We start from the raw sequence: 24283 nt of genomic DNA, 5'->3' as shown, positions 1-24283 counted from the left end.
TATTATATTCTAGTCTTATTCTATTCCTAGCCTAGTCTACCGTAGTCTTATTCTATTCTATTCTACTCTACTCTATTCTTTTCATTTCTATTCTATTTTCTTCTCTACTCTATTCTTTTCATTTCTATTCTATTTTCTTTTCTACTCTACTCTATTCTTTTCATTTCTATTCTATTTTCTTCTCTACTCTACTCTATCCTTTTCATTTCTGTTCTATTTTCTTCTCTACTCTACTCTACTCTATTCCTTCTATAGGGCCACTGACCTAAGCGAAAAGAAAATAATACAGGAAAATGTATGTTGTCCTAGGATGCAGGCAAAAGAAAGTAAGGTGCAGATCAAATGAATCTCCTGCTGCTGGGCTTCTCAAAGTCTTGAGAAACGTCAGGCCCAACTCATGGCTTGCGTGATCCCAGGCAACTGGGCTTACATCATGATTTTAAAAAAAGGAGCGAGTGAGGTCCAGATAAAGAGGCCAACTACTTGGTTTGCGTGCAGCGAGCGTGCTACTTCTGGGTCAAGCCGTTCTGCTTTGCCACGAGCCAGGCCCGGGGGGAGGGGGTCAGCTCCCCAGCCTTCCTTTAAACTCCACTCATGGCAAGGACTGGCAAGACCCGGGAAGCCTTTTCTGTCGGCTGCTCCTCTCCAGCGCCTGAGCGAGCCAACTGCCGGCGCGCTCCGTTCCACTCCCTTCCTCTCCCTCGGCAACAGGCGCTCGGGCTGCGGGAGGCGGCTCCACCCCTTTGGAGTTGATCAGGTATGGGAAAGTTATTCGGAGTTCAAATATAACCCAACGCCTGGCCAGCTGCTTGGCCCGCAGCCTCCACTTGGAAGAGCCCACCGGGCCAGAGACGAACAGCAGTAACCCGATTCCCCCAAGCACCCCGGGCTCCGCCACTCCCCCCCTCTCGCGGCTCGGTCTCTAGCCAGGCGCGCCACACGCGAGAAGGCATGAGCGACGAAGCGGCGCCCAGAGCTTGGGGGTGAGTCGAATGACCGGTCAGGGTGGGGGATGGTGGGGATCGGTTGGTTGGGGTACCTCGGTTGGAAAGATGCGCCTGGGCTGCCTTTCTTCCCCCGATTCCCCTCTGGCTCCTTTGCCCAATTTCCTCTGCCTCCCTCGGCCGAGAGGTTCCCACGGAGGAGATCCAACCTTTCTTCTAGGGACCTCTAGTAGCAAAGCTGAGGCGAGGGGGTGGGGACGACTGGCCAGATCTACCGAGGGATGGCAGAGGCCCCACGCGAGTCCCTCCTCCGAAATTTGAGGGACCGTAGCGAGAAGTTCTGGAAGACAGGAGTAAACGCGAGTTGAGGATAAAGGTCTCTGCGAAGGGTCCTCAGAGGCAACTGGCCCAGACAATAAGAGGGCAGAGGGATTGCGGGACACGGTGTTGGCTTACCCTGGACCGATCGCCCTTGCCCTTTGGGGCCTTTCCTCCCCCCCCCCTCCGGCTTCCCTCCCAATCAGTCCCCCCCCCCCAAAAAAAAACGCGAGCCGAGAACCCCTGTCCCGCGCAGTTGGATTGTGCCACTGTGCTTTTATTAACCTGTTGGAAATTGTTGGAAATTACACACGACTTTCTGATTAGCTTTGCTTCCTTTACCGCTTCCTACCCCAAGTATCGTTCCAGAATGCCCCTTGCGTTGTTGTTTAGTCTAATGGTGCTATCCTTTTTTTTAAAAGAAAAAGAAAAATGTTTTTTTTAAGAAATACACTTGCGTGCGATTCTCGTACCGTTGGCATCGTGTGTGTGTGTGTGTGTGTGTGTGTGTGTGTGTGTGTGAGAGAGAGAGAGAGAGAGACAGACAGACAGACAGACAGACACACACACACACACACACACACAAGAGAGAGAGAGAGACAGACAGACAGAAACACAGAGAGAAAGACACACACACACACACACACACACACACACACACACACACAGAGAGAGAGAGAGAGAGAGAGAGAGAGAGAGAGAGAGAGAGAGAGAGAGAGAGAGAGAGAGAGAGAGAGAGAGAGAGAGCTTGTAGAGGCTCGGTGAGCGTATTAACGGTATGAAACGTTAAACCTGGGAGATTTGTAATGGCTAAATGTCAAGGGCAGTTCCCGTCCTTTTCACCTATGTATTTGGAAAAGATCCTAGAAAAACTCCTTTGCCAGCAGTTTGCGCTGCCTCGTAAACAGATCGCAGTGCCTCTGGACGCGGACCCCATTAGAAGCTGCATCCGCCGCGTGCTACAAATCTTCCCCAACTTCGTTCCCCGGAGATGCCCCGAGAGCTCCCTGGCCTTCCAGCGCTTTTCTTTCTGCCTTCGAGACTGGCGCTGCCTTCCTTCTTCGCTCTCTGCCGACCTGCCAAAAACCCGGAGCGTTTCGCGCCGGGATAAAAGGCTTTCGTTTCCGCGTCTTGCAAAGACAGTCTGAGGCGTCTTCCCTTCCCCTCACCCTCTCCCCTTCCTTCACCCCATGCTCCCGACTGAAAGGCTCCGGCTGGAAAGTAGGTCGCTCAGAACTTGTCAGGGAAACGCGGCTCTATTTGGGGAAAGGGGGAGTCTAGGAGTGGACCCGGTGCGGGATGGAAATGTCTTGATGCAAAGTTCCTGTTAGGTAGAAAAGTCGCCTTCCTCCCCTTTCAAAGCCCGCCCGATGCAGAGAGCAGATCAGCGAGGAGCAAGTGGACTTTGGTTCTCCTGAAAGCTTTCGTGAAGCAGTTAAAGAAAATGCCCTGTGCTGGATTTCACTCCTCCCCAGCTGAGAGTGAGACAATCTATCTAGGCTAGGAGGTCAAGGAAGATGAACTTCTAACTGATCTGAAGAACACAGTTGGAGGAAGAAAGGCCTAAAAGCTGGATGGTTGTTCACTTTGGGCTGATCCAAACCATGCAATATTGGCATCAAGCAATGGACAAGGTGATGAGATGTTTTGCTTAAAGCCATCTTTTTGAGGCATGTTACTCTTCTGATTCTGCCAACCTAGCAGTTCAAAAACAAATTTTGAAAGCAGTTTGTGAAGCAAAAATGCAAGTAGAAAAATAGGGACCACCTTTGCTGGGAAGGTAACAGTGTTCCATGCGCCTTCAGCATTTAGTAATGCCAGCCACATGACCATGGAGATGTCTTTGGACAGCACTGGCTCTTCAGCTTTGAAACGGAGATGAGCACTGCTCCCTAGAGTTGGGAACGACTATCACATATGTGCGAGGGGAACCTTTACCTTTACCTTACTCTTCTAAAGGGACACGGTGGCTCAGGGGCTAAGACGCTGAGCTTATTGATCAGAAAGGTTGGCGGTTTGGCAGTTCAAATCCCTAGCGCCACGTAACGGAGTGAGCTTATCACAGCTTCTGTCAACCTAGCAGTTCAAAAGCATATAAAAATGCAAGTAGAAAAATAGGGACCATGCACTTTCAGTGTTTAGTCATGCCAGCCACATGACCACGGAGACATCTTTGGACAGCGCTAGCTCTTCGGCTTTGAAACTGAGATGAGCACCACCCCTAGAGTTGGGAACGACTAGTGCATATGTGCAAGGGGAACCTTTACCTTTACCTTACTCTTCTGAGGTGGCTCTAAGAACACTAAACTACACAAAAATAATTTCGGCAAGAAAAAAACTTGGAGTTGACATTTTCCAGTCAAGTACTGCAGAGGTTTTTTTTTCTAAACTCTGTTTGCAGAGTATTTTGGTTTGTTTTTTCAAGGAAGAAACCAGCAGCAATGGGCTTATATTTATCCCTTTGAAGAGGGAATTTGAAAGGGGGCACTTTGCACTCAGGCCAGAAACAAATAGCCTTTTTAAGTATTCATGGTACTGGACATATGTAATGTAATCTGAGGACCTATGTCTCATAAATCTTCAGGCTGCCCTAGTTCATTCTTGTGAAATACTTTCATATTGCCAACAGCCAGCACAACACATCGTGCTTTCCCTAACATTATTTAAAACTCTAACCCTTTGAATGATTCTTTAAATCTACCATTTCTGGTAACACCTGCCATAAAACCAACCAACGAAATAAATAAAGAGGTGAGGAATATCAGCCAAATCAAAACAATTCTTAGTAATTGTCACAAATTATTGTTATATCATTCATAATTATGGCATTATGATGTGCTGATATGCTGGACATTGAATATACTGTATCTGTACAAAATTTGGATAATTGGGACTGCAGCTTTGGATATTGGTAACAAGAGATAGACAAAAAGAGCCTCTTTTGCTATCTTTAAATTTTAGCCCTATAGTAGATTACACAATAATCAGTGAAATCAGTCGTTAGTTGCAGTTTATTCTGATCAAGTTTCATCATTTCACAAGTTTCTCACTTATTCCAAGCATGTTTCTGCAAAAATATTTTTGGAATTCACAAACATCCAGTATAATTTGGAAATACCGATTCTTCACCGTTACGAAAGATGACACTTTTGAGCAGATGAATACAAAATTTCCCTTGACTTCATTTCCGGTCCAGATGAATGATCACTTGCTAATTCATTTGTCTTTCAGGATGATGTTAATGTTTCAGGAATGCTGCACAAAGAGAAATTTGGAAACCTTGTGTGGTGTTTCTGACTACCACACTTTCACTTTATGTCACTTGTTTTATGCTCTTGTTTAAATAGAAGCATGTCTAGATTTTCTATTATATAGTCCTAAACCAAAAACATTTCACTTTAAAACTCAAAGTATAGTTATTGGAAGCTCTTAAAGTGCATAAATCATGTAACCTGTAAACGTTTGAAAACTTCATTGACTTGTACGTAAATTAAATATATATCATCTCCTGCTCACCTAGCAGCTCGAAAGCATGCAAATGTAAGTAGATAAATAGGTATCATTTTGATGGAAAAGTGACTGTGTTCCATGTGCTTCAGTGTATAGTCATACTGGCCATATGACTACAGAAATGTCTTTGGACAACATGGCTCCCTCAGTTAAGAAATGGAGATGAGCACCACTTCCTAGATTCGGACATAACTGGATAGGACAAACCTTTACCTTTATATGAACAAAGTCTTGATTCTATTCCATGAAAGCATTATGTAAAATAACCTTCCCCGATTTGTGCCTTCTAGATATACTGCCATTGCTAACCCAGGAGCTATAGGATTGTGGAATGATGGACACACATTCAGTACATACCTTGAAGTTAGAGAAGACTGAAATAAAAGTAATGGTGTTTAGCTTTAGTTCTGAGGAAATGTGACCATAGATAGAAGATAACAGGTGGTAAAAATAAAATCCAAAGGATATCATTGATATGTAGCTTCTTTGTATTGTTAGCCTAGCTGATATTTGGTAGGACTCAGAGACAAAATAGGATTCAGATAGAAGCAGTGGATGAAACACTGCTGATAGTAGTAAGCTGTGGGTGGAAGAAGAGATAGTATAGAAAACTAAATCAGCATCGAAGCAGAAATGTAGGACCTGTAGAACAGAAGTCATGTCAGAAAAGAATAAAAACCAGAAGACATTGTCCAGATATCTTAATGGGCAGGCATACATATAGAATAATATTCACCTTACTCATATATTTGCATTTAACTATGGAATACACCATTTCAATATCTTTTTTCCTGCTGTATCCTCAAGATGTTGCCTTCATCTCACTTCAGCCCATGAATGAGACAAACTGAAATGTTTTTATCACTGTTAAAATGTCATTTCTTCCTTTTGTTCTATCATCATCCAAAGGCAGACTCAAACTATAAAAATTCTAATAGGCTGTGACACCCATTATATTGGGGAAAAATCAGATGGTTGTCAGTAATTGGGAACAGAGGTAATGGACACTGCACATTTCATGCTGGCTTCATTTTCTGCTGACTCAAGGAGATCACACTTTAAGTCACAGGGAAGACTTGAAGTATCCAGGCTGAACTTGCAGCACCTTGGATAGCTCTAAAGAGACAATTTACTGGAGCTCTTGAGACATAGGATAGCATTGAATCTCAAGCTTATTTTTTCATGGCAAGCCTCCTAGTTTTCCTGATTCATATAATTCTTCTTAAGTGGAAATGGGTGACATAGAACTAAAATAAATAATCATCTATCATATGACAGAATATTGCCGTTATGTTTTATTTATCTATTTATTACATTTATTTGTGCTGTCATCACAAGGCAATTCTGGGTGGCTTACAAAATTAAAAGCAATAAACAATATGAATATATATAACACTAAAATTATAAGAGAAGGCAAAATGATTGCGAGAGAAGGATCAAAGTGTGCAGGGGATTGAGGTGGAATCTGCTATTACTCTATCAACCACCTCCAGTGTGGTACTCCTCTAATGGGGGCCCAAGCAATTGGCAAAGCCAGGTTGCCAGTCCCTTATGAAAGGTCAAGAGTGTAGGAAGAGATATCACCAGGGGCTGTGTGTTTAAGATGTTCCAAAGAGCAAGAGCCTACATTGGAAAGTGTACACACCCACTCCAGGGGAAGGATATTGAAAAATCCCCATTCCCTCCTGATCAGCTGGGACTTGGGAGGCAGAGAATAGATGAGAGCGGTGCCAGTCAGATGTGGTATTTACTGGTTCTCTAAACTACTCAAAATTTCCGCTACTGGTTCTCCAGAACTGGAGGCAGTGGCTCAGTGGCTAAGATATTGGGCTTATTGATCAAAAGGTCAGCAGTTCGGCAGTTCGATTCCCTAGTGCCACATAACAGGGTGAGCTTCTGTTACTTGTCCCAGCTTCTGCCAACTTAGCAATTCGAAAGCATGTAAAAAATGCCAGTAGATAAATAGGGACTACCTTTGGTTGGAAGGTAACAGCTTTCCATGTGCCTTCTGCATTTAGTCATGCCAGCCACATGACCATGGAGACATCTTTGGACAGCACTAGCTCTTCAGCTTTAAAACATAGATGAGCACCGCCCCCTAGAGTCGGGAATGACTAGCACATATGTGCAAGGGGAACTTTACCTTTAATATATATATTAAATGCGTGTGTGTGTCTGTGTATGTCTGTGTTAATGTTATTAAGCAAGGCATCTCTTCTCACATATACTATTCCTGAATGTAACTTCTGGGTACAGAAGAAGAATATTAATTTTTCACTTTCATCTCTGTGCTTTGTTACTCTAGGCTCTAAGGTGATTTATAAAAGCCCATCACTTGTTACTTCTATGGTAATAACTTTAAACAGGAATTGGAAGTGGAGAGTATCAATAAAAGCATGACAATGTAGAATAGAGATGACCAGATGGGATCTCTCCCCCTCCCCATTGTTCATTCCATGCAGATGTGGACTGTTATTGGCTAATTACAGGTCTGTGATAGATTCTTACAAGCTGTTCTTGTTATTAGCTCTTTGCAAATAATGGCACATTCATTTGTAAAGCATTCCTTAAATGACAGGATCAAGTCCTTATGCTGCTTTGTTTTCCTTTTCAGTAAGTGTGGCCGATGGTGTAATTGTGAGGCTGTCATGGCAGCATTTAAAGGCATCTGGACCAAGTCCTTCTGGAAGTCTGTGTCAGCAGAATTCTTGGCCATGCTCATTTTTGTCTTCCTCAGCCTTGGCTCTACGATCAACTGGGGTGGGATTGAAAAACCCCTGCCTGTGGACATGGTCCTTATTTCTCTGTGTTTTGGACTCAGCATTGCGACAATGGTCCAGTGCATTGGACATATCAGTGGTGGCCATATTAACCCTGCAGTGACCGTTGCAATGGTTTGCACTCGGAAGATCAGCCTTGCCAAGTCAGTCTTCTATATTGTAGCCCAATGCCTGGGTGCCATCGCAGGGGCAGGAATACTCTATCTGGTCACTCCATCAAGTGTTATTGGGGGATTGGGAGTTACCCAGGTAGGTTGAAAGAATGGAGAATTATCCTTTCTAATAAGAAAGATCCCAAGCCTTGCAAACAGATTTCAGCATTTGCTGAATGGGAAAAACCCTTCCTTGTTGAAAATGGCTGAAGATTCTTCCCCTACTTGAGAGAGGGTGACTGAGACAATCGATTTGCACAGCTAAAGGTGGACTTGAAATTAGGTTCTCCTTCCCAGGCTTAGTCCAATATCTTCACTAGGCATTTTCTTTTCATATCAAAGGCAGTACAGTGCACACCTTGCCATGGTCCTGAGAGCAAACAACCCCCACACCTATTAGATTTGAAATCCCAGAAAATGGTTTTAATTTATCTCTGTATTGGGGGGAAATGGCCAGTTAATAAATTCAGATTTTAAAAATGACTCCCTTCCCAGAGGTGAAATAAACTTACCTTTGCTACCAGTTTGCAAATGGGAGCACATGCCACCTCCACACATGCGCAGGACCTTCCACGCATGTGCAGTGCATCAAAAATGGACATGATGATGTCCGGGTGGGTGGGTGGAGTCTCCTGCCACCATCACTACCACTTCACCCGAACAGGATAGAACCGGCTGAATTGCACCACTGTTCCCCCTTCCCGCTTTTATAAGTTTACAAAGCAAATGACTTTCCAGTGTGGACTGGAAAGGTTACATTCAGGTTACATTTATTTTGTCTTCCACACTAATATACAAACAAACATTCTATGTCTCATTCATATTTTAGCATGGATTTTTTTTGGACAAGATCTGGATAACTTAAATTCACTTCTGCATCTTTTTATTATTATAGATAATGATGACGATGTGGATGCCAAGGGCTAAAATGAATATAAGGTGTTTAGAATTATATTAACCTAATGAAAGTGTTTTGAAAAACTTGCTTTAAAATTTGAACAGTGGTTTCCCAAGTGGTTCATGTGATTATTTTTTAATTCAAAAGTGACCTTTTGATAAAACTCCAGGCCCGCATGGAATGTATTTCTTTGAACGGATTTAGAATGCCTTTAAGAAAAATGTTAATAAGAAACTTTGATAGGCAGGGTGCCCTGTGCTCCATAAATCCATTCTTTACTGTAAACTAACTGCTAAATATTTCACAACAGTTATATGCATATATCAGGTCCTAATAAACTGTGAGGGACGTATAGAGTTTAACTTAAAGCAAGGAACTTTTTTTATTCTAATACGTTTGATGTAGCTTATTTGCAGGGTTTTTTTTTTTTAATTCTGTCTTAGGAATTGTTCCTTAATAGATATTTCTAACTAAAAGAAGAATTGATATAAGGAGTAACATCCAGGCATGGAATATTTTAAAAGAAAAGTCTAGATATATTAAAGTGTATATTTTAGATAACTTTTTTTAAAAAAAATAGACTTTGCTTTCGATTCTAGCTTTGTTCTCTTCTATCAATTAACCTCACTGCAGGATATGAAACTGCACTTACATGCTGTCAATTTTTATTTGAAACTGAAATTAATTGAGTAAGAGCTAATTAATGGATTCATAACAGAAAACTAAATCATGGATCTGCCAAAGAAAAATAATAATAGAAAAGTAGTTGTACTCTTAAGAATCTTGTGCGAAATTTCCATCAAAACCCAAGAGTTTGGAAGAGGGCTATTTTGTACACATATACATATAAATAAGGGTCACAGCTGATGGTAGGTTGAGTTTTACACTCTGTTGGTGGGTGTACAAACATCACACAAACCTATGTTCATCATGGTTTGGGGGAATATGCCACATTGGCTTAATTTACTGCTGTCACGTATATAACACAATGTATAAGTGTCTATGGAGATTCTCAATCATCCAGATCATGGTTGTCCCAAAGGTGCTTTTTCAAGAGGCAACTGGACTTTCTGGTTTTCTTTGAAGATGTTTCACTTCTCACCTAGGAAGCTTTATTCAGTTCAGAAGTAAAGAAGCTTTTTGGATGAGAAGCAAAACATCTTCAAAGAAAAACAAGAATGTCCAGTTGCCTCTTGAAAAAGCACCTTTGGGACACAATGTATAAGCCATATTAGCAAGATCTACACCACAATCAGGTAAGCAAACCATCTTAGATGTTTAGAGCAGTGATTCCCACAGGGGGGCAGTTTGATTTTTAATGGGGGCAATTGGAACATTCTTTAAACCAAGTTAGTGGCCTTTTAGGCTTCTTCCATGTGAATAAAGTTCACTTTTTGAGTAAAGTAAGAATTATATGTCACGGGGGGAGGGGGGCATCAGGATTTTAGAGATGCTTAGATGGGGCATGGCCAAAAAAAAGGTTGGGAACCACTGATTTAGAGCATTGCAATTTCATATGAGAACGCAAAATACACATCTCTATATCCTAACAATCTAATGGCTAATGAGCCATTAAGAGGAGCCTTTCAGAGCCACCTGTCAAGGAAGCCCAGATTACCCAAGAGGCTTGGGTACTTAAAAGGCTTTTAACAGTGTATTATTTCCTTGCCTTATTCTAATTTCTTTCTTTCCAAAACACTTGTGTACTTTGAAACTGTTTTAATTAGTGAGTTGGTAATTACAATTTCACACTTTATTTATGCTGCCTGGCTCTCTGCGTGTTTCCTCTTCTAGATACATGCAGAACTTTCCAGTGGACATGGGCTCTTGGTGGAGCTGATAATTACCTTCCAGCTGGTTTTTACTATTTTTGCCAGCTGTGATTCTAAGCGAAATGATGTCACCGGTTCTGTGGCACTGGCAATTGGACTCTCGGTTGCAATAGGACATCTATTTGCTGTAAGTTGCTTCTTTCATTAGCTTTTTTAGCTAGGGACTTATAAATTATATAGAGCAGCAATGTTTTAAGTAGCCTATTAGCTTATTATTCTGAAACCCATGCATGGTCAGAAGCTGTAACTTTCAGTTAATTGCATTTAAAATATTTATATGCAAGCAAGTATCTTTGGAATCATTTTGAGTCAATTCTATATTAAAATTAATAATATTCTCTTATTCTCCTATTTCTCTTATTCTTTGGATGTGACTATAAGTATACTCAAAATATGTGTGTATGTATAAATATATAATTAGTTTTATTTTATATTAATTTTTTTCAGTTTACTTAGTATATCACTTGAAATAATCCTGGTTCTCTTCATTGTTCAACAAACACCTAAAGTAAATAAAGAAACTTTTTTATTTTTAACAGCAACTATTTATTTATTTTATTTATTTTATTTATTATTTTATTTATTTTATTTGTTTTATTTGTTTTATTTGTTTGTTTGTTTGTTTGTTTGTTTATCTATCTATCTATCTATCTATCTATCTATCTATCTATCTATCTATCTATCTATCTATCTATCTATCTATTTATTTACCCTGTATGCTACCCAACTTCCAATGACTCTGGGCAGCTCTCTGTAATTACAATGGTATCAATCAAAGGGCAATGATGGCAAGCATAACAGACCAGATGGAATGTGGCAAGGTCTTCAACACTTTTTCTGAACAACAGAGTGGAGGCAATCCAGATGTTGGGGAAAACTTCATTCCAGACATCAGGCATTGCAGATAGAAGGCATTGTACTTCTGGGAACCCAATGGATGACATTGTTTAATTGAAGGGCCCTAGAGCACCCTAACTCTCCCAGATTGAAGGGATTGGGTATATAACTATGTGGAACAGGCAGTCACTCAAGTAACTAGTATCCCTATGCCATATAACGATATACTTGTATATGTGTGTGTGTATGTCTGCGTGCACATACACATACATATTTTGAAATTGATTTATTTTTAATATTTGTGTGTGTGTGTGTATGTCTGCGTGCACATACGCATACATATTTTGAAATTTATTTATTTTTAATATTTGTTTGTTTGTTTATTTGTTTATAGTATTTGTATCTGATGAACTGTTGTCCAGGTGCTATTTTATCTGACTGTTTAATGCATAGAACAATAACATGCTCATTTTTAACAGTGCAGCATAGGAATCTACCTGTTATCATTTAATGTCCAATAGCCATATTTTTATTGTTTTAAAATATTGTTAGTGTTTTAACTGTAGTATATTTTTTGAATTGTCCACTGTCCAAGTCATTAACTGAATGGGCAGCATTAGAAACTGAATGAATTAATGGGAAGGAAGGAAGGAAGGAAGGAAGGAAGGAAGGAAGGAAGGAAGGAAGGAAGGAAAACAGATGTCCCTTTCCAAAGCTGGAGAGAAAGCACAGTTCTTGGAAATGATCTGTGCTTTCTAAGCCCCTACAAAAATGTACATTGTGTCAAAGGTACTCTATCATCAAAATCCACACTTATAAAATGAAGAAAAAATTAGGAAATCTTTTGCCAGTCAAATGGGAAGAGCTCAAAGGGCATTATCGACATGAGTTCAGATATCAAGTATATTATGTAAAAAACGCCCTCATGGTAGGAAGGAAGTGAAACCTGCTCCAATAGAAAGAGCCCAGCAATGCCATCAACAGATCAGCAAGTTTCTTTTCCAAACAAGTGAAAACCACACACCTGGTAACCTTTTTCATCCACAAATATGCGTCTAAGAAAGGAGATGTATAAGAGCCTTAGAATTGGCATCCCTCATTTCAGTACCACTGGAAAAGGATGATTCTATAATAATTTTAACAGTGTGTTTGCTTATGGTTAATCATACTCTTCCTTTCCAAATATTTATATATTTGTATGTATATACATACTGCAGATCAGTTACACAGGGGCCAGCATGAACCCTGCTCGGTCATTTGGGCCTGCAGTTATCATGGGAAACTGGAAAGATCACTGGGTAAGTTATTATACTTTACTATTACATTTTTCCAGGACACTTAATATCTGTAACTGTTATTTTGTTTGATTATTTTATAAAAAGGTAATCAATTATAAAACGGCTTTTGTGTAAAAAAAAACACAACCAGTTTTTTTTCTTTTTGTTTTGCAGATATCTTTCATTCTTTTTAAGATTGGTAAATCAAATTATTTTGGGGGTACTGTGCCTGTGAGGAAGGGATCAAAAAGTCAAGATTGAAGCTTCACTGCCTGTTTACATTCACCATGCATGGGACATACGAAAAAGAAGGCTTAGATTCCATAGTTGACGTTTTCAACTTGACTTTTTGAAACAAAAAAAAAACAAAACAAAAAACCCCACAGGTCTCTTTCCTATATTTGTAGTTTTCCATTGTGAATCATAGACTTCATAATTAAGAAAACAGATTATGATACAATCAAAATTCTGAACACCAGTCATTCTTCATCCAATACATTTAACACATGTTCATCGAAGAAAGGCACAACAGATCATTGTGGAACAACATGGCAATAACATCTAAAAACCGTGGTTGGTTTGCCTGGGTTTGAGTATTTGTGGAGAAAGTACAGAAAAGATATCTATTGCTAAACCATAAAAATTCTTGGCTTTTATATTTCCTTGTAGAAGTATGGGAGAGGGCAACCAATCATGTCATTGCAAGCCATTTGCGAAAACAACTTTACTATCCACCCTTTTGTTTATTAGTCAGTTCTTCATCCCCTGTATCAAATTTCCTCTCCTTCTGATTCTGTACAGGTATATTGGCTGGGACCAATTATAGGAGCTGTCCTGGCGGGTGCTCTTTATCAATACGTCTATTGCCCTGATGATGATCTTAAGTTCAAGGAAAATAAGACAACCCAGCAATCCAAAGGAAAATACATTGAAGTAGAAGAGCCCAAGAGCCAGAGGGAAACCGATGATCTACTCCAGAAACCTGGAATTGTCCACTTCATTGATCTTGAAAGGGGTGATGATAAGAAAGGAAGGGATTCTAACAATGAGGTGCTATCATATACATGACTAGCAAGAAGCACTGAAAGCAGAGACCAGCCTGCCAGTATATCCACAGATAGTTTTCCACCTATAAAAGAGACAGCTCTGTTGTGAGTTTGTATCTTGAGATACTTCAAATGTTGGGCAATATCATCAATGAATTAGCTGTTCAATAAGATCTTATGTGAGATGATAGTTTATATATAAAACTAATAAGAACTAATATTTAGAATAAAGAGAGAAGACAAAAGAAATAAGAAAAAAAGAAGTTCGTTTTATGAAATTCTCTCCAAAATTTATATCTTGCAAAATTTTAAAAAATAGTTCATTTCTAATTTCTCCTTGGGAATCCTATGTCCTTTACACAAAAATAGAATAATACTAATGATTTTTTGGGGGGTGTTGCCATATTATCCATTAATACAGCCCCCCTCCTTTGAAATTTCCATATTTTTTCTTTTTCATTTCTTAATTTATATGGTAAATGTTTCCCCAATTTATTTGTAAATTCAATTTTTTTTTGCTTTGCATAATTCATTTTATATCCATTTGTTTTATTGTTAACATCAACAACTGTTGTTGTAAAATTTTAATTTGATAAGAAATATTTATCTTCCTTGGAAATTTAATTGTTCTTCCTGTTTTATCTCATTAAGATAGCCTATATTTTCCTCGGTTCTTCTTTTTAAGTCCAGTATTATATTCTTTGCTATCCTCTCATAAAAACTTTACGTGCATCCCACACCATTCTTATATCCATGCCCACAGTTAAATTATGTTCAAAAATTCTGTTAAATTCTTTTTATCATCCATTATTCTTTTTATAATAGTATTTCATTTAATCTCCATCTTAAAGTAGTAGCTTTCTCTTTATAAACCTAATTCATAAGATTATGATCAGGACAAGTTTTGGCAAGATCCCTACTTTAGAAATCTTAGTAGCTTATTCAACACTTATCTATTACTTATGTCTGTCTGAATAATAAGCATATTCTTTAGAGTTACCATTTTTTTCTGTCTCCATGCCTACACTAACGCTAAATTGTTCATCAAATCAAAATGGCATTTGGTAATTTACCTTGAGTGCTTTAAATATTTTTCTCAGATGTTCTATCTAAATGAGGGGGGGGGGGAAATCCCCGCATTCCAATCTCCATCAAACACCAATTTTCATAGGAAAAAAAATTTCTCTATTAGTTGTTTGTGACACATTGCTTTACCCTCTTTGTTTCATCAGACCCATGCTGTGAAATGATAGCAATGTTCTAAACTGAGGGAACATCATACATTATATTCAATTCATAAATATTCTTGTTGATGTATTGAAGGGGAATCTGAATGAATTTGAAAGATACATTGATTTTAATGCAATCAGTCATTAGACGGAAAGAGAAAATTTATCTTAATTTGCCCATAGAAACAGAAACTATTAGATTGTTCTTCTGACACTTAATTGGCTGTTGTCAATTTTCATTAGTAATTTCACTGTAAAGTCTATGACAAATTCAGTGGGACATGAAAAACCCCTATCAGCATTTGTTGATGCTTCCTTCCCAACCTATAAAACATTAATTATTTTCTGTTCTTCTCTCCGCAAAAAGTCTTCCTCATTAATAATCTTGCAACCAAAATTATTTTACATCCTAAATAATGCTAAAAATATACACCAATTCCTTGTCCCTCCCATGCAAAAGATCTCACAAGCTGCTCATCATATAACTGATAAAATCTGTAGGGATCATAAAAAGGTGGATCCTGATCTGTTTTCAGTGCACTTATTCAAACAAATGAAGCATTACTGTGCCAATTTTATATACATGAAATGTTTAATCTCATCCATTTTGCATACACTGTGATTTTTTAAAAAACGTAATTATAATAAAGAGGTTTATTTATTAATTGTTTAAAATACTACTGGAATATTTTTTGGTAACTGACCAAAAATTTTTTGCATTCAAATATTCTGTGACTAACAAAGAGCTACTTCTAATTGCCTGTTTGAAAGCATACCTGGGAAGGAAAAAATATTCAGAAAAGCATACAGAATGTTACTTTGGACAGTCACTGGTGTTTATGGCTTAAGCTGCTCACCCCTAGCATGTATATATTAGAAAGACATGATTAGCAAAGGCCTATGTCAGTGTGGTGTCAAACTCACGGGCCGTGGGCCGGATGCATTATACGCTGGCCACCCCCATCCCCAGCTTAGCGAAGCAGAAAAAAGTTATGATACATCACGTGACAATGACGTGATGGTGCAAGTTTGACAATCCTTCTAATTAAGTGGTCTCTGCAATCTCTCCATACATCAAATTAGAGAAAGCCAGAAACATCAAGACTCTGTCCCTTCCTGTGGTGTTGCATGCATGATTCATACAAAAATGGTGGGGCTTGAATTATATGTCATAAACAGCATCTTAGCTTTTCTGATATTGCCAACATATCCTGCATCAATCAGCTGAAATAGTGTTTATCAGCTTCAACCACTGAAGTACAGCATGAAATGGCATGTGATAGTATGTGGTGAATTGGTTGCATGCGTTTATATGCTACAAGTGATTTTGGTTGAAACATAGTAATATTTACATTTGCTAACTGTAGCCAGTATTATAATTTTAGTAGCGATATGGTTCTTTTGTTCAGAGCTCATCAGTCTCCATTAATGGCTAATTAGTGAAATGGATAAATATATAGTCCCACTCTGGCAACACACATTCTTACATGAAATGATGGCTAGGGCTACCTTACTAATAATGGATATTTATATGCTGTAAAAGGTATACAATACAATACAATACAATACAATACAATAGTAGAGTTGGAAGGGACCTTGGAGGTCTTCTAGTCCAACCCCCTGCCTAGGCAGGAAACCCTATACCGTTTCAGACAAATAGCTATCCAACATCTTCTTAAAGACTTCCAGTGTTGGGGCATTCACAACTTCTGGAGGCAAGCTGTTCCACTGATTAATTGTTCTCACTGTCAGTGAGATACAATGTCCAGTATAAGGTTTTTTCCCCTTCCTATGGAGGGAAATCCATCTACCAGGTATGAAATACTTAACCGAGTCGATTAAAAGTGAGATTGTCAGGACTTCTGAAAAAAGAACAATAAAAATATCAGTAAACTGATGCTTCAATGCATTTTGCGTCTTGAAAATACTTCTTGCAAATAAAAAGCTAGATAAATGCATATGTAATTAAACACATAACTTAGCCCTATAAATGAGAAAATATAGATTGTCTAATTTTCTACCAATTAATCTTCATCCCAAAACCAAATTTTCTAAGTTTTTACAAAGTTTAATGTATAATTTTCATTAATTGTCATTGATGGGGCAGTTTTGCTAACTAATATATGGATAGACCTTTTTCTTCTGATGAGGAAAAATATGAAATCAATTGAGGTACATTAAAGTTATTGATTCAAGATCATATATTGTTGCATAGATAAAATTCAAAATAAGTAATATATATGAAATACTCTTGATCAAACCTTTGTCATTTCAAAGCTTATAAAAATTTGAGAAAAAAATGTTGTTTAAAACATAACCAATACCAAGTCTCCATGTGTTTCAAACCCATAAAATTGGAAAAGTCACACAGCCTTTTATTGATATGAAAAAGATGAATTTATTGAGCTTCAAAAATTACAATGTAATATAGTTGCCTGTGATACTTCTGAATTGTTTTGCATAATAATTATTTTATTAAACATTAAAGGTTCACTTTTCATACACAACTATATATTTGAGTTGATTTTTTTTCTTTAAATGTCTATTTTTTAATGTTTTATCACAGCATATTTATACTGTACATTTTGTTCTCATAAACTATGATAGAATTAAATCAAATGGAATTCAGTTCATTTGGTATACCAAAGCTGACCAGCAGGGAAGCTAGGAAAATTGTCTGAAAGGAATATTTGTATCAACCATCCTTCCTGCTTTCTAATTTTCTTGGCTTTGTCTGTTATTCAAAAACTTTTTGTGTGGCAAACAATTCCAAATCTGACGAAAGGGAAAATACTGTACCAACAACTACATTCTAGAAACATTTTTAATGCAATCCTATTAATGCCAGAGGAAGGAAATTTACCATGCTGATGCTGGGTTGATATAATTTGGGAACATTAAGGAAAGGAGATATTGAAATTGAACCTTACAAATCTTGGGTGTGAAACATTTAACCCTTGGACAAACATTGTGTCACCCGTGGCTTCATTGCAAACCTAATGAAGTATGGAGATCTCTGACCAGATAATTATGATAATATCTATCTATGTATACCTTCCCTGGAGTTTAATGTCTTGCAAAGGAAAGGAGATGGTGGGCAGAGAGATAGAAGGATATCAGCAAGGAAAAAATGGAAATGTTACAGAGGTGGTAATTCCTCCTCTTTTGCCTCTACGTCTAAGTAAAGTTTGCTTCAAGCTTACCAACATGTAGCAGCCAATAAAGCACCTGTGAAGGGAATATACTGTACCTAAAATATCACCAGTGTATTCCATTTAATCAAATTCCTTAAAAACTTATCACAAAACTTTTATAGGAAACCCTTGAGGGTCTGTTAAGGTATCTATTTGTATCTGTCTTCATTAGTAGAGCTGCATTTCAAATTAGTTCCTAAGTCCTGTTAGCCTGATGCATGCATATGTCGCATTGTTTACCAAACTAAAATAATTTGAGTAATTGAGTTTAGAAGTGTAATCAGCAGAATTTCTGTGTTGATATCTATACTGTATATACACAACTTTCAGTGCTTTCCAAATTTGAGCTTGTTATCTGCCAGATACCAGCATTTTTATTTAGTCTGTGATCTGTAAAAGAAAAAACAGTTTGGTGAAGGGGTTAGTTGCTGGCCCGGAAACTAGGAAACAAGCCAGCTGGCTTCCAGCCACTCCGTTGCTCATCCCAACCCACCTCACAGGGTTGCTCTTGTAGGAAAAACAGAAAGCAGGACGAGTACAGGTAATACTCGACTTATGACCACAATTGAGCTCAAAATATATATGTAGCTAAGTGAAATATTTGTTAAGTGAGTTTTGCCCTATTTTACAATTTTTCTTGCCTCAGTTAAGTGACTCGCTGCTGTGTTAGAATAATAACATGGTTGTTAAGTGAATCTGACTCCCCATTCACTTTGATTATCAGAAAGTTGCAAAAGGTGATCACATGACCCTGGGATACTGCAATGGTCATAAATATGAGTCAGTTGCCAAGCAGCTGAATTTTGAACATGTGACTATGGGGATGCTGCAAAGGTTGTAAGTATGAAAAATGGTCATAAGTCACTTTTTTCGGTACCATTGTAAGTTTGAATGGTCACTAAACAAACTTTTGTAATTCGAGGACTACCTTTAGATATGCTTGTTTGAGTTTTATATATATATACATATGTATGTATGTATGTATGTATGTATGTATGTATGTATGTATTTATTTATTTATTTATTTATTTATCAGTACAAACACAACACAAATATTAAAAAAAGGCAACATTAAAAATAAAAATATGGTTTTCTGCCTGCATGGTCTTCTGTGATAAGCCGAAGGACAGAAATGAGGGAGTAGTGACCTTCCTCCCATATTTAGGCATACCAGGGGTTGTAACACAAATACATACCTATTTCCCTGGCTCAACTGATAAGAAGGCGATCCTGTGGCTTAGTGGCTAAGACTTCTGCCTAAGAATAATACAGCCCAGGTTCGAATCCCAGTAAGGGTATGGCTAGCTGATGAGAGCTAATTAGCTCGAAATAGATCTATACTAGTCTCCCTTTATTTATTTATCAGTACAAACACAACACAAATATAAAAAAAGGTAACATTAAAAATAAAAATATGGTTTTCTGCCTGCATGGTCTTCTGTGATAAGCCGAAGGACAGAAATGAGGGAGTAGTGACCTTCCTCCCATATTTAGGCATACCAGGGGTTGTAACACAAATACATCAGCAGTGGGGTCTGCTGATTGTATACTTGGCTCCTCGCTATACATCAGCGGCCCTGCCCGAGCTCCTCGAGCTGATCTCAGAGACGGCGGTTGAGATCCCCAAGCTTTTGGTCATGGGGGATTTCAACCTGCCGTCGACGGGAGCAGCATCTGAGGTGGCTCGGGAGTTCATGGCTTCCATGACAGCCATGGACCTGACCCAATTAATTCAGGGCCCCACACACGAAGGTGGCCACACACTGGACCTTGTTTTTGTATCTGAGCAGTGGACGAGTGATCTGGGAATAGGAGATTTAGTTGTTACTCCCCTGTCATGGTCAGATCACTCATGTCTCCGGCTGGACTTCCCTGGTGCTACCCCTCACCGCGAGGAGGCGGAGCCAGACTGTCCAAGCTCGTACCGCCCCAAGCACCTGATGGAACCGGATAGGTTCCAGACGGAGCTTGGGCCACTACCTGTAGCCCTGACCCGCGCTCGGTCGGAGGACCTAGTGGCCGCCTGGAATAGGGCGGTGGCTGGGGCCTTGGACCGGGTCGCGCCTTTGCGACCTCTCCTACGGCAGCGACCCACCCGAGCTCCTTGGTATACCGAGGAGTTGAGGGTGATGAAGCGCCATAGGAGACGTCTAGAGAGCAGGTGGAGGTCCTCACGCTCCGAATCTGATCGAACACAGGTAAGAGCCTATTTATGGACCTACCTTGTGGCATTGAGAGCGGCCAAACGTAGACACTGTGCCGCTCTTATTGCATCCGCTGATAACCGCCCTGCCGCCCTGTTTAGGGTGACCCGCTCCCTCTTATCGCAGAGGACACGGGGGGCACCCTTGCAGGGCAGAGCAGAGGAGTTTGGGGAATATCTGCAGGACAGTCGCTCAGATCCGGAGCGGATGGGCCCCCTCCAGTGGACCAGACGAGCCGTCAACAGTGAGTCTTGTGAGACCATTCTGGGAGGAGTTTGACTCTGTTGCCCCCGAGGATTTGTACAGGTTGCGTGGACAGCTGCGACCCACCACATGTTTAATGGACCCGTGTCCCTCCTGGCTGGTACTGGCAACCTGGGAGGTGACACGAGGCTGGCTTCTGGGCCTGGTGAACGCCTCATTGGGCGAGGGATCCTTACCAACTGCCTTGAAAGAGGCGGTGGTGAGGCCCTTACTCAAGAGGCCTTCACTTGACCCAACGGAGCTAGCTAATTATCATCCAGTCTCCAACCTTCCCTTTCTAGCGAAGTTTGTTGAGAATGTGGTGGCACAGCAATTTCCGCGACACCTTGACGAATCCGAATATCTAGCCCCACGCCAGTCCGGTCTCCGACCCGGGCACAGCACGGAGACAGCCTTGGTCGCGTTGGTTGATGATCTCTGGAGGGCCAGAGATAGAGGTTGTTCCTCTATCCTGGTCCTATTAGACCTCTCAGCGGCTTTTGATACCATCGACCATGGTATCGTATTGCGCCGGCTGGAGGAGATGGGAGTCGGAGGCACCATTCTGCGGTGGTTCGGCTCCTACCTCTCCGACCGGACGCAATGTGTGTTGACAGGGGGGCAGAGGTCGACCCTGAGGCCACTCACTTGTGGGGTGCCACAGGGGTCGGTCCTCTCGCCTCTCCTGTTCAACGCATATGTGAAGCCACTGGGGGAGATCATCCATGGTTTTGGGGTTGAATATCATCTGTATGCTGATGATACCCAGCTGTACATTTCAACCCCAAACCACCCCAACGAGGCTGTCAAAGTGATGTCCCGATGTTTGGAAGCCATCGGGGTCTGGATGGGGGACAACAGACTCAAACTCAACCCCTCCAAGACTGAGTGGCTGTGGCTACCGGCACCTCGGTTCAGCCAGCTGACTCCATCGCTGGCCAAAGGAGGTGAACAATTGCCCCCTGTGGAACGGGCGCGCAATTTGGGCGTCCTCCTAGATGCACGGCTGTCAATGGATGACCATGTGGCAGCCGTGGCAAGGGGGGCGTTCCACCAGGTTCGCCTGGTGCGCCAATTGCGCCCCCTATTGGACCAGGATGCCCTACGCACGGTCACTCATGCGCTGGTGACGTCTCGCCTGGACTACTGCAATGCTCTCTACATGGGGCTTCCCTTGGGATGTGCCCGGAGACTGCAGCTAGTACAGAACGCAGCCGCGCAGGCTGTCATGGGGAGGACGAGGTACTCCCACGTAACACCTGTCCTGTGCGAGCTGCACTGGCTGCCTGTGGTTTTTCGGGTGCGTTTCAAGGTCTTGATCACCATATTTAAAGCGCTCCATGGCACAGGACCTAGTTACTTGCGGGATCGCATCCTGCCACACACATCCCTGCGGCCAATTCACTCTCACAGGGAGGGACTTCTCCTGGTGCTGTCCACCAGGCAATGCCAACGGGCGGCGCCAAGGAGTAGGGCCTTCTCTGTGATGGGCCCAACCCTCTGGAATGACCTCCCCCCCACATTAGAACCACCACCGACTTCCGCTCCTTCCGACAAAAATTGAAGACTCACCTGTTCCGATTGGCTGGCCTGGCACAACCTTAACTGTTACCTCCTGGCAGACATATTTCTTAACTGGTATTTTAGGGGAATTGTTTTAAATCTAATTTTATGGGATATTTTTAGGGGTTTTAAAACTATATTTATATACTTTACTCAGCAGTACAGTTCTTTTTAACCTTCTTTTTAACCTCCTCCATATCTATCTTCCTATTTAACAATTTTAACTGTTCAATTATTTAGTTATTTATATGATGTATTTCTTGTATGGACTGTACACCGCCCCGAGTCCCTTTCGGGAGAGGGGGTGGTCTATAAGCGCTCAGTAAATAAATAAATAAAATAAATACCTATTTCCCTGGCTCAACTGATAAGAAGGCGATCCTGTGGCTTAGTGGCTAAGACTTCTGCCTAAGAATAATACAGCCCAGGTTCTGTACGTCTTTGGTTGTTCTGTACGTCTTTGGTTGTTCGGATTTTCTCCCGAGTAGAATTGGAAGTATCTTCACGACGTTTCGATGAAGTCTCATTCATCATCTTCAGGCTGGTGCTTCCAGCTTGGTGCTTCCAGGAGCAATGTGAGATCTCAGCCGGTTCCTCTTTTTAACTGCCAGTGGGGGTGTGAGCTGATTGGGTGGGAGCTTGGCTGCATTCTGATTGGGTGGAGGTGTATTCTGATTGGTAGGGGGCTTGGCTGTGCTCTGATTGGATGGGAGTTTGGCTGTGCTCTGATTGGATGGGGGCGTGTTCTGTTTGGGTGGGGGCCTGGTTGTGCTTGTGTTAGTCTGAGTTGCAGAGGGATTTGAGCTGGTGAGCTGCGTTACTGTTGTTTGGCTTCACGTTTGTGGTCCTGCCATATCTCCGTGGTGGGCATCAGTTTGCTTCATGTATGGATTGGAGGGGTTTAAAGTGGCTAATAATGCACCTGTGGTCGGGCCTCTGGTTTGTGGTCATCATCGGTGTGGGTTTGGGCTTGCTTTTTGCGTGGATGTGTGATAGTGACATCCTGTGTGGTTTTCGTGAGTGTGGGTCTGGTAGAGAAAAATCATTCTGATGCCCTAAGCCAGCGATGGCGAACCTATTTTGGCTCGCGTGCCACAAGTGGGGGGAGCGCAGGGGGGTTGTGTGCGGGCGTGCCGCACCCATAATGCAATGTGCGACACCACCCCGGTGCGCATGCACACACAACGTGTGATCCCCCATTTTTACATGCTTTTTTCACCCTCCCCAGGCTCCAAAGGCTTTATAGGAGCCTGGGGAGGGCCAAAAGAGCCCCCTGCCCCCTCCTGGAGGCCCTCCATTGGCTTCAGGGACCGTCCGGAGGCTTAGAACAACCCTCCAAGCATGTGCGCTGGCCAGCTGACAGTGCAGCACCTCGTGTGCCCTGACAAACGGCTCTGCGTGCCACCTGTGGCACGCGTGCCATAGGTTCGCCATCACTGCCCTAAGCTCTATGGTCTCCCCAAGATACACAAAGAAGGAACCCCATTCAGACCCATAGTCAGCTCCATAGGCTCACCTCTACAAAACCTAGCCAAATTTCTCGCCAAACAACTACAGCCCTATGCAGAATCCATCACCTCACATGTAAAAAACTCATTCCAGTTCATAGAGATCATAAAGAAACAAAACTTACAGCCCAGCGACCTACTCATGAGCTTCGATGTCATATCCCTCTTCACCCAAGTACCAATCAAAGAAGCCTTGACAGCTATCCAAAACAAATACAACCCCCCCCCCAAACATATCCTAGATCTGACCAACCACTGCCTATCCAACACATACTTCATCTATAACGGACAAAAATACAAACAAATAGAATGAGCACCCATGGGATCACCCCTCTCACCTGTCATTGCTAACCTCTACATGGAACACTTTGAAACCCAAGCTCTAGAAAAATCCGATCACAAACCCAAACTCTGGCTCAGATACATAGACGACACCTTCATAATCTGGCCACACGGGAAAGATAAACTGGACAACTTCCTCACACACCTCAACAGCCTACACCCCAAAATACAGTTCACCATGGAAACAGAAGCCAATAACCAACTCCCCTTCCTGGATGTCTTAGTCTATAAGAAATCCAATGGATCCCTAGGACACACCATCTACCAGAAGAAAACACACACAAACCGCTATTTACACGCACTCTCACACCACCACCCAGCACAGATCAACTCTGTAGCCAAGACACTCATCTCCAGAACAAAACGCTTACCTGACGAACAACACCTCAAAACCGAACTGCACACT

At 41.2% G+C, this 24283-nt stretch overlaps 1 protein-coding gene across 1 annotated transcript; it reads left to right on the top strand.

Annotated features, from left to right (window-relative positions):
- The first annotated feature begins 946 nt into the window (after positions 1 to 946).
- AQP4 (aquaporin 4) lies at positions 947 to 17335 on the top strand. Its single transcript, XM_081952232.1, has 5 exons — positions 947 to 983; positions 7387 to 7801; positions 10397 to 10561; positions 12489 to 12569; positions 13350 to 17335. The coding sequence occupies exons 1-5, from the start codon at positions 952 to 954 to the stop codon at positions 13614 to 13616; spliced, it is 960 nt and encodes a 319-aa protein (XP_081808358.1). The 5' UTR covers positions 947 to 951; the 3' UTR covers positions 13617 to 17335.
- The last annotated feature ends 6948 nt before the right edge of the window (positions 17336 to 24283 follow it).

This window comes from Natrix helvetica (genome assembly GCF_964273705.1).
Source record: "Natrix helvetica genome assembly, chromosome: 4".
Classification (NCBI taxonomy): domain Eukaryota; kingdom Metazoa; phylum Chordata; class Lepidosauria; order Squamata; family Natricidae; genus Natrix; species Natrix helvetica.
This window is presented reverse-complemented; position numbering and strand designations above follow the sequence as displayed.

Bases quoted from the DNA above. Each gene is read 5' to 3' on its own strand.
- AQP4 (XM_081952232.1), top strand. From the start codon at position 952: ATGAGCGACGAAGCGGCGCCCAGAGCTTGGGG. The intron at 7,802-10,396 runs GTAGGTTGAAAG...TTCCTCTTCTAG, and splicing joins GGGGATTGGGAGTTACCCAG to ATACATGCAGAACTTTCCAG. The intron at 10,562-12,488 runs GTAAGTTGCTTC...TACATACTGCAG, and splicing joins CAATAGGACATCTATTTGCT to ATCAGTTACACAGGGGCCAG.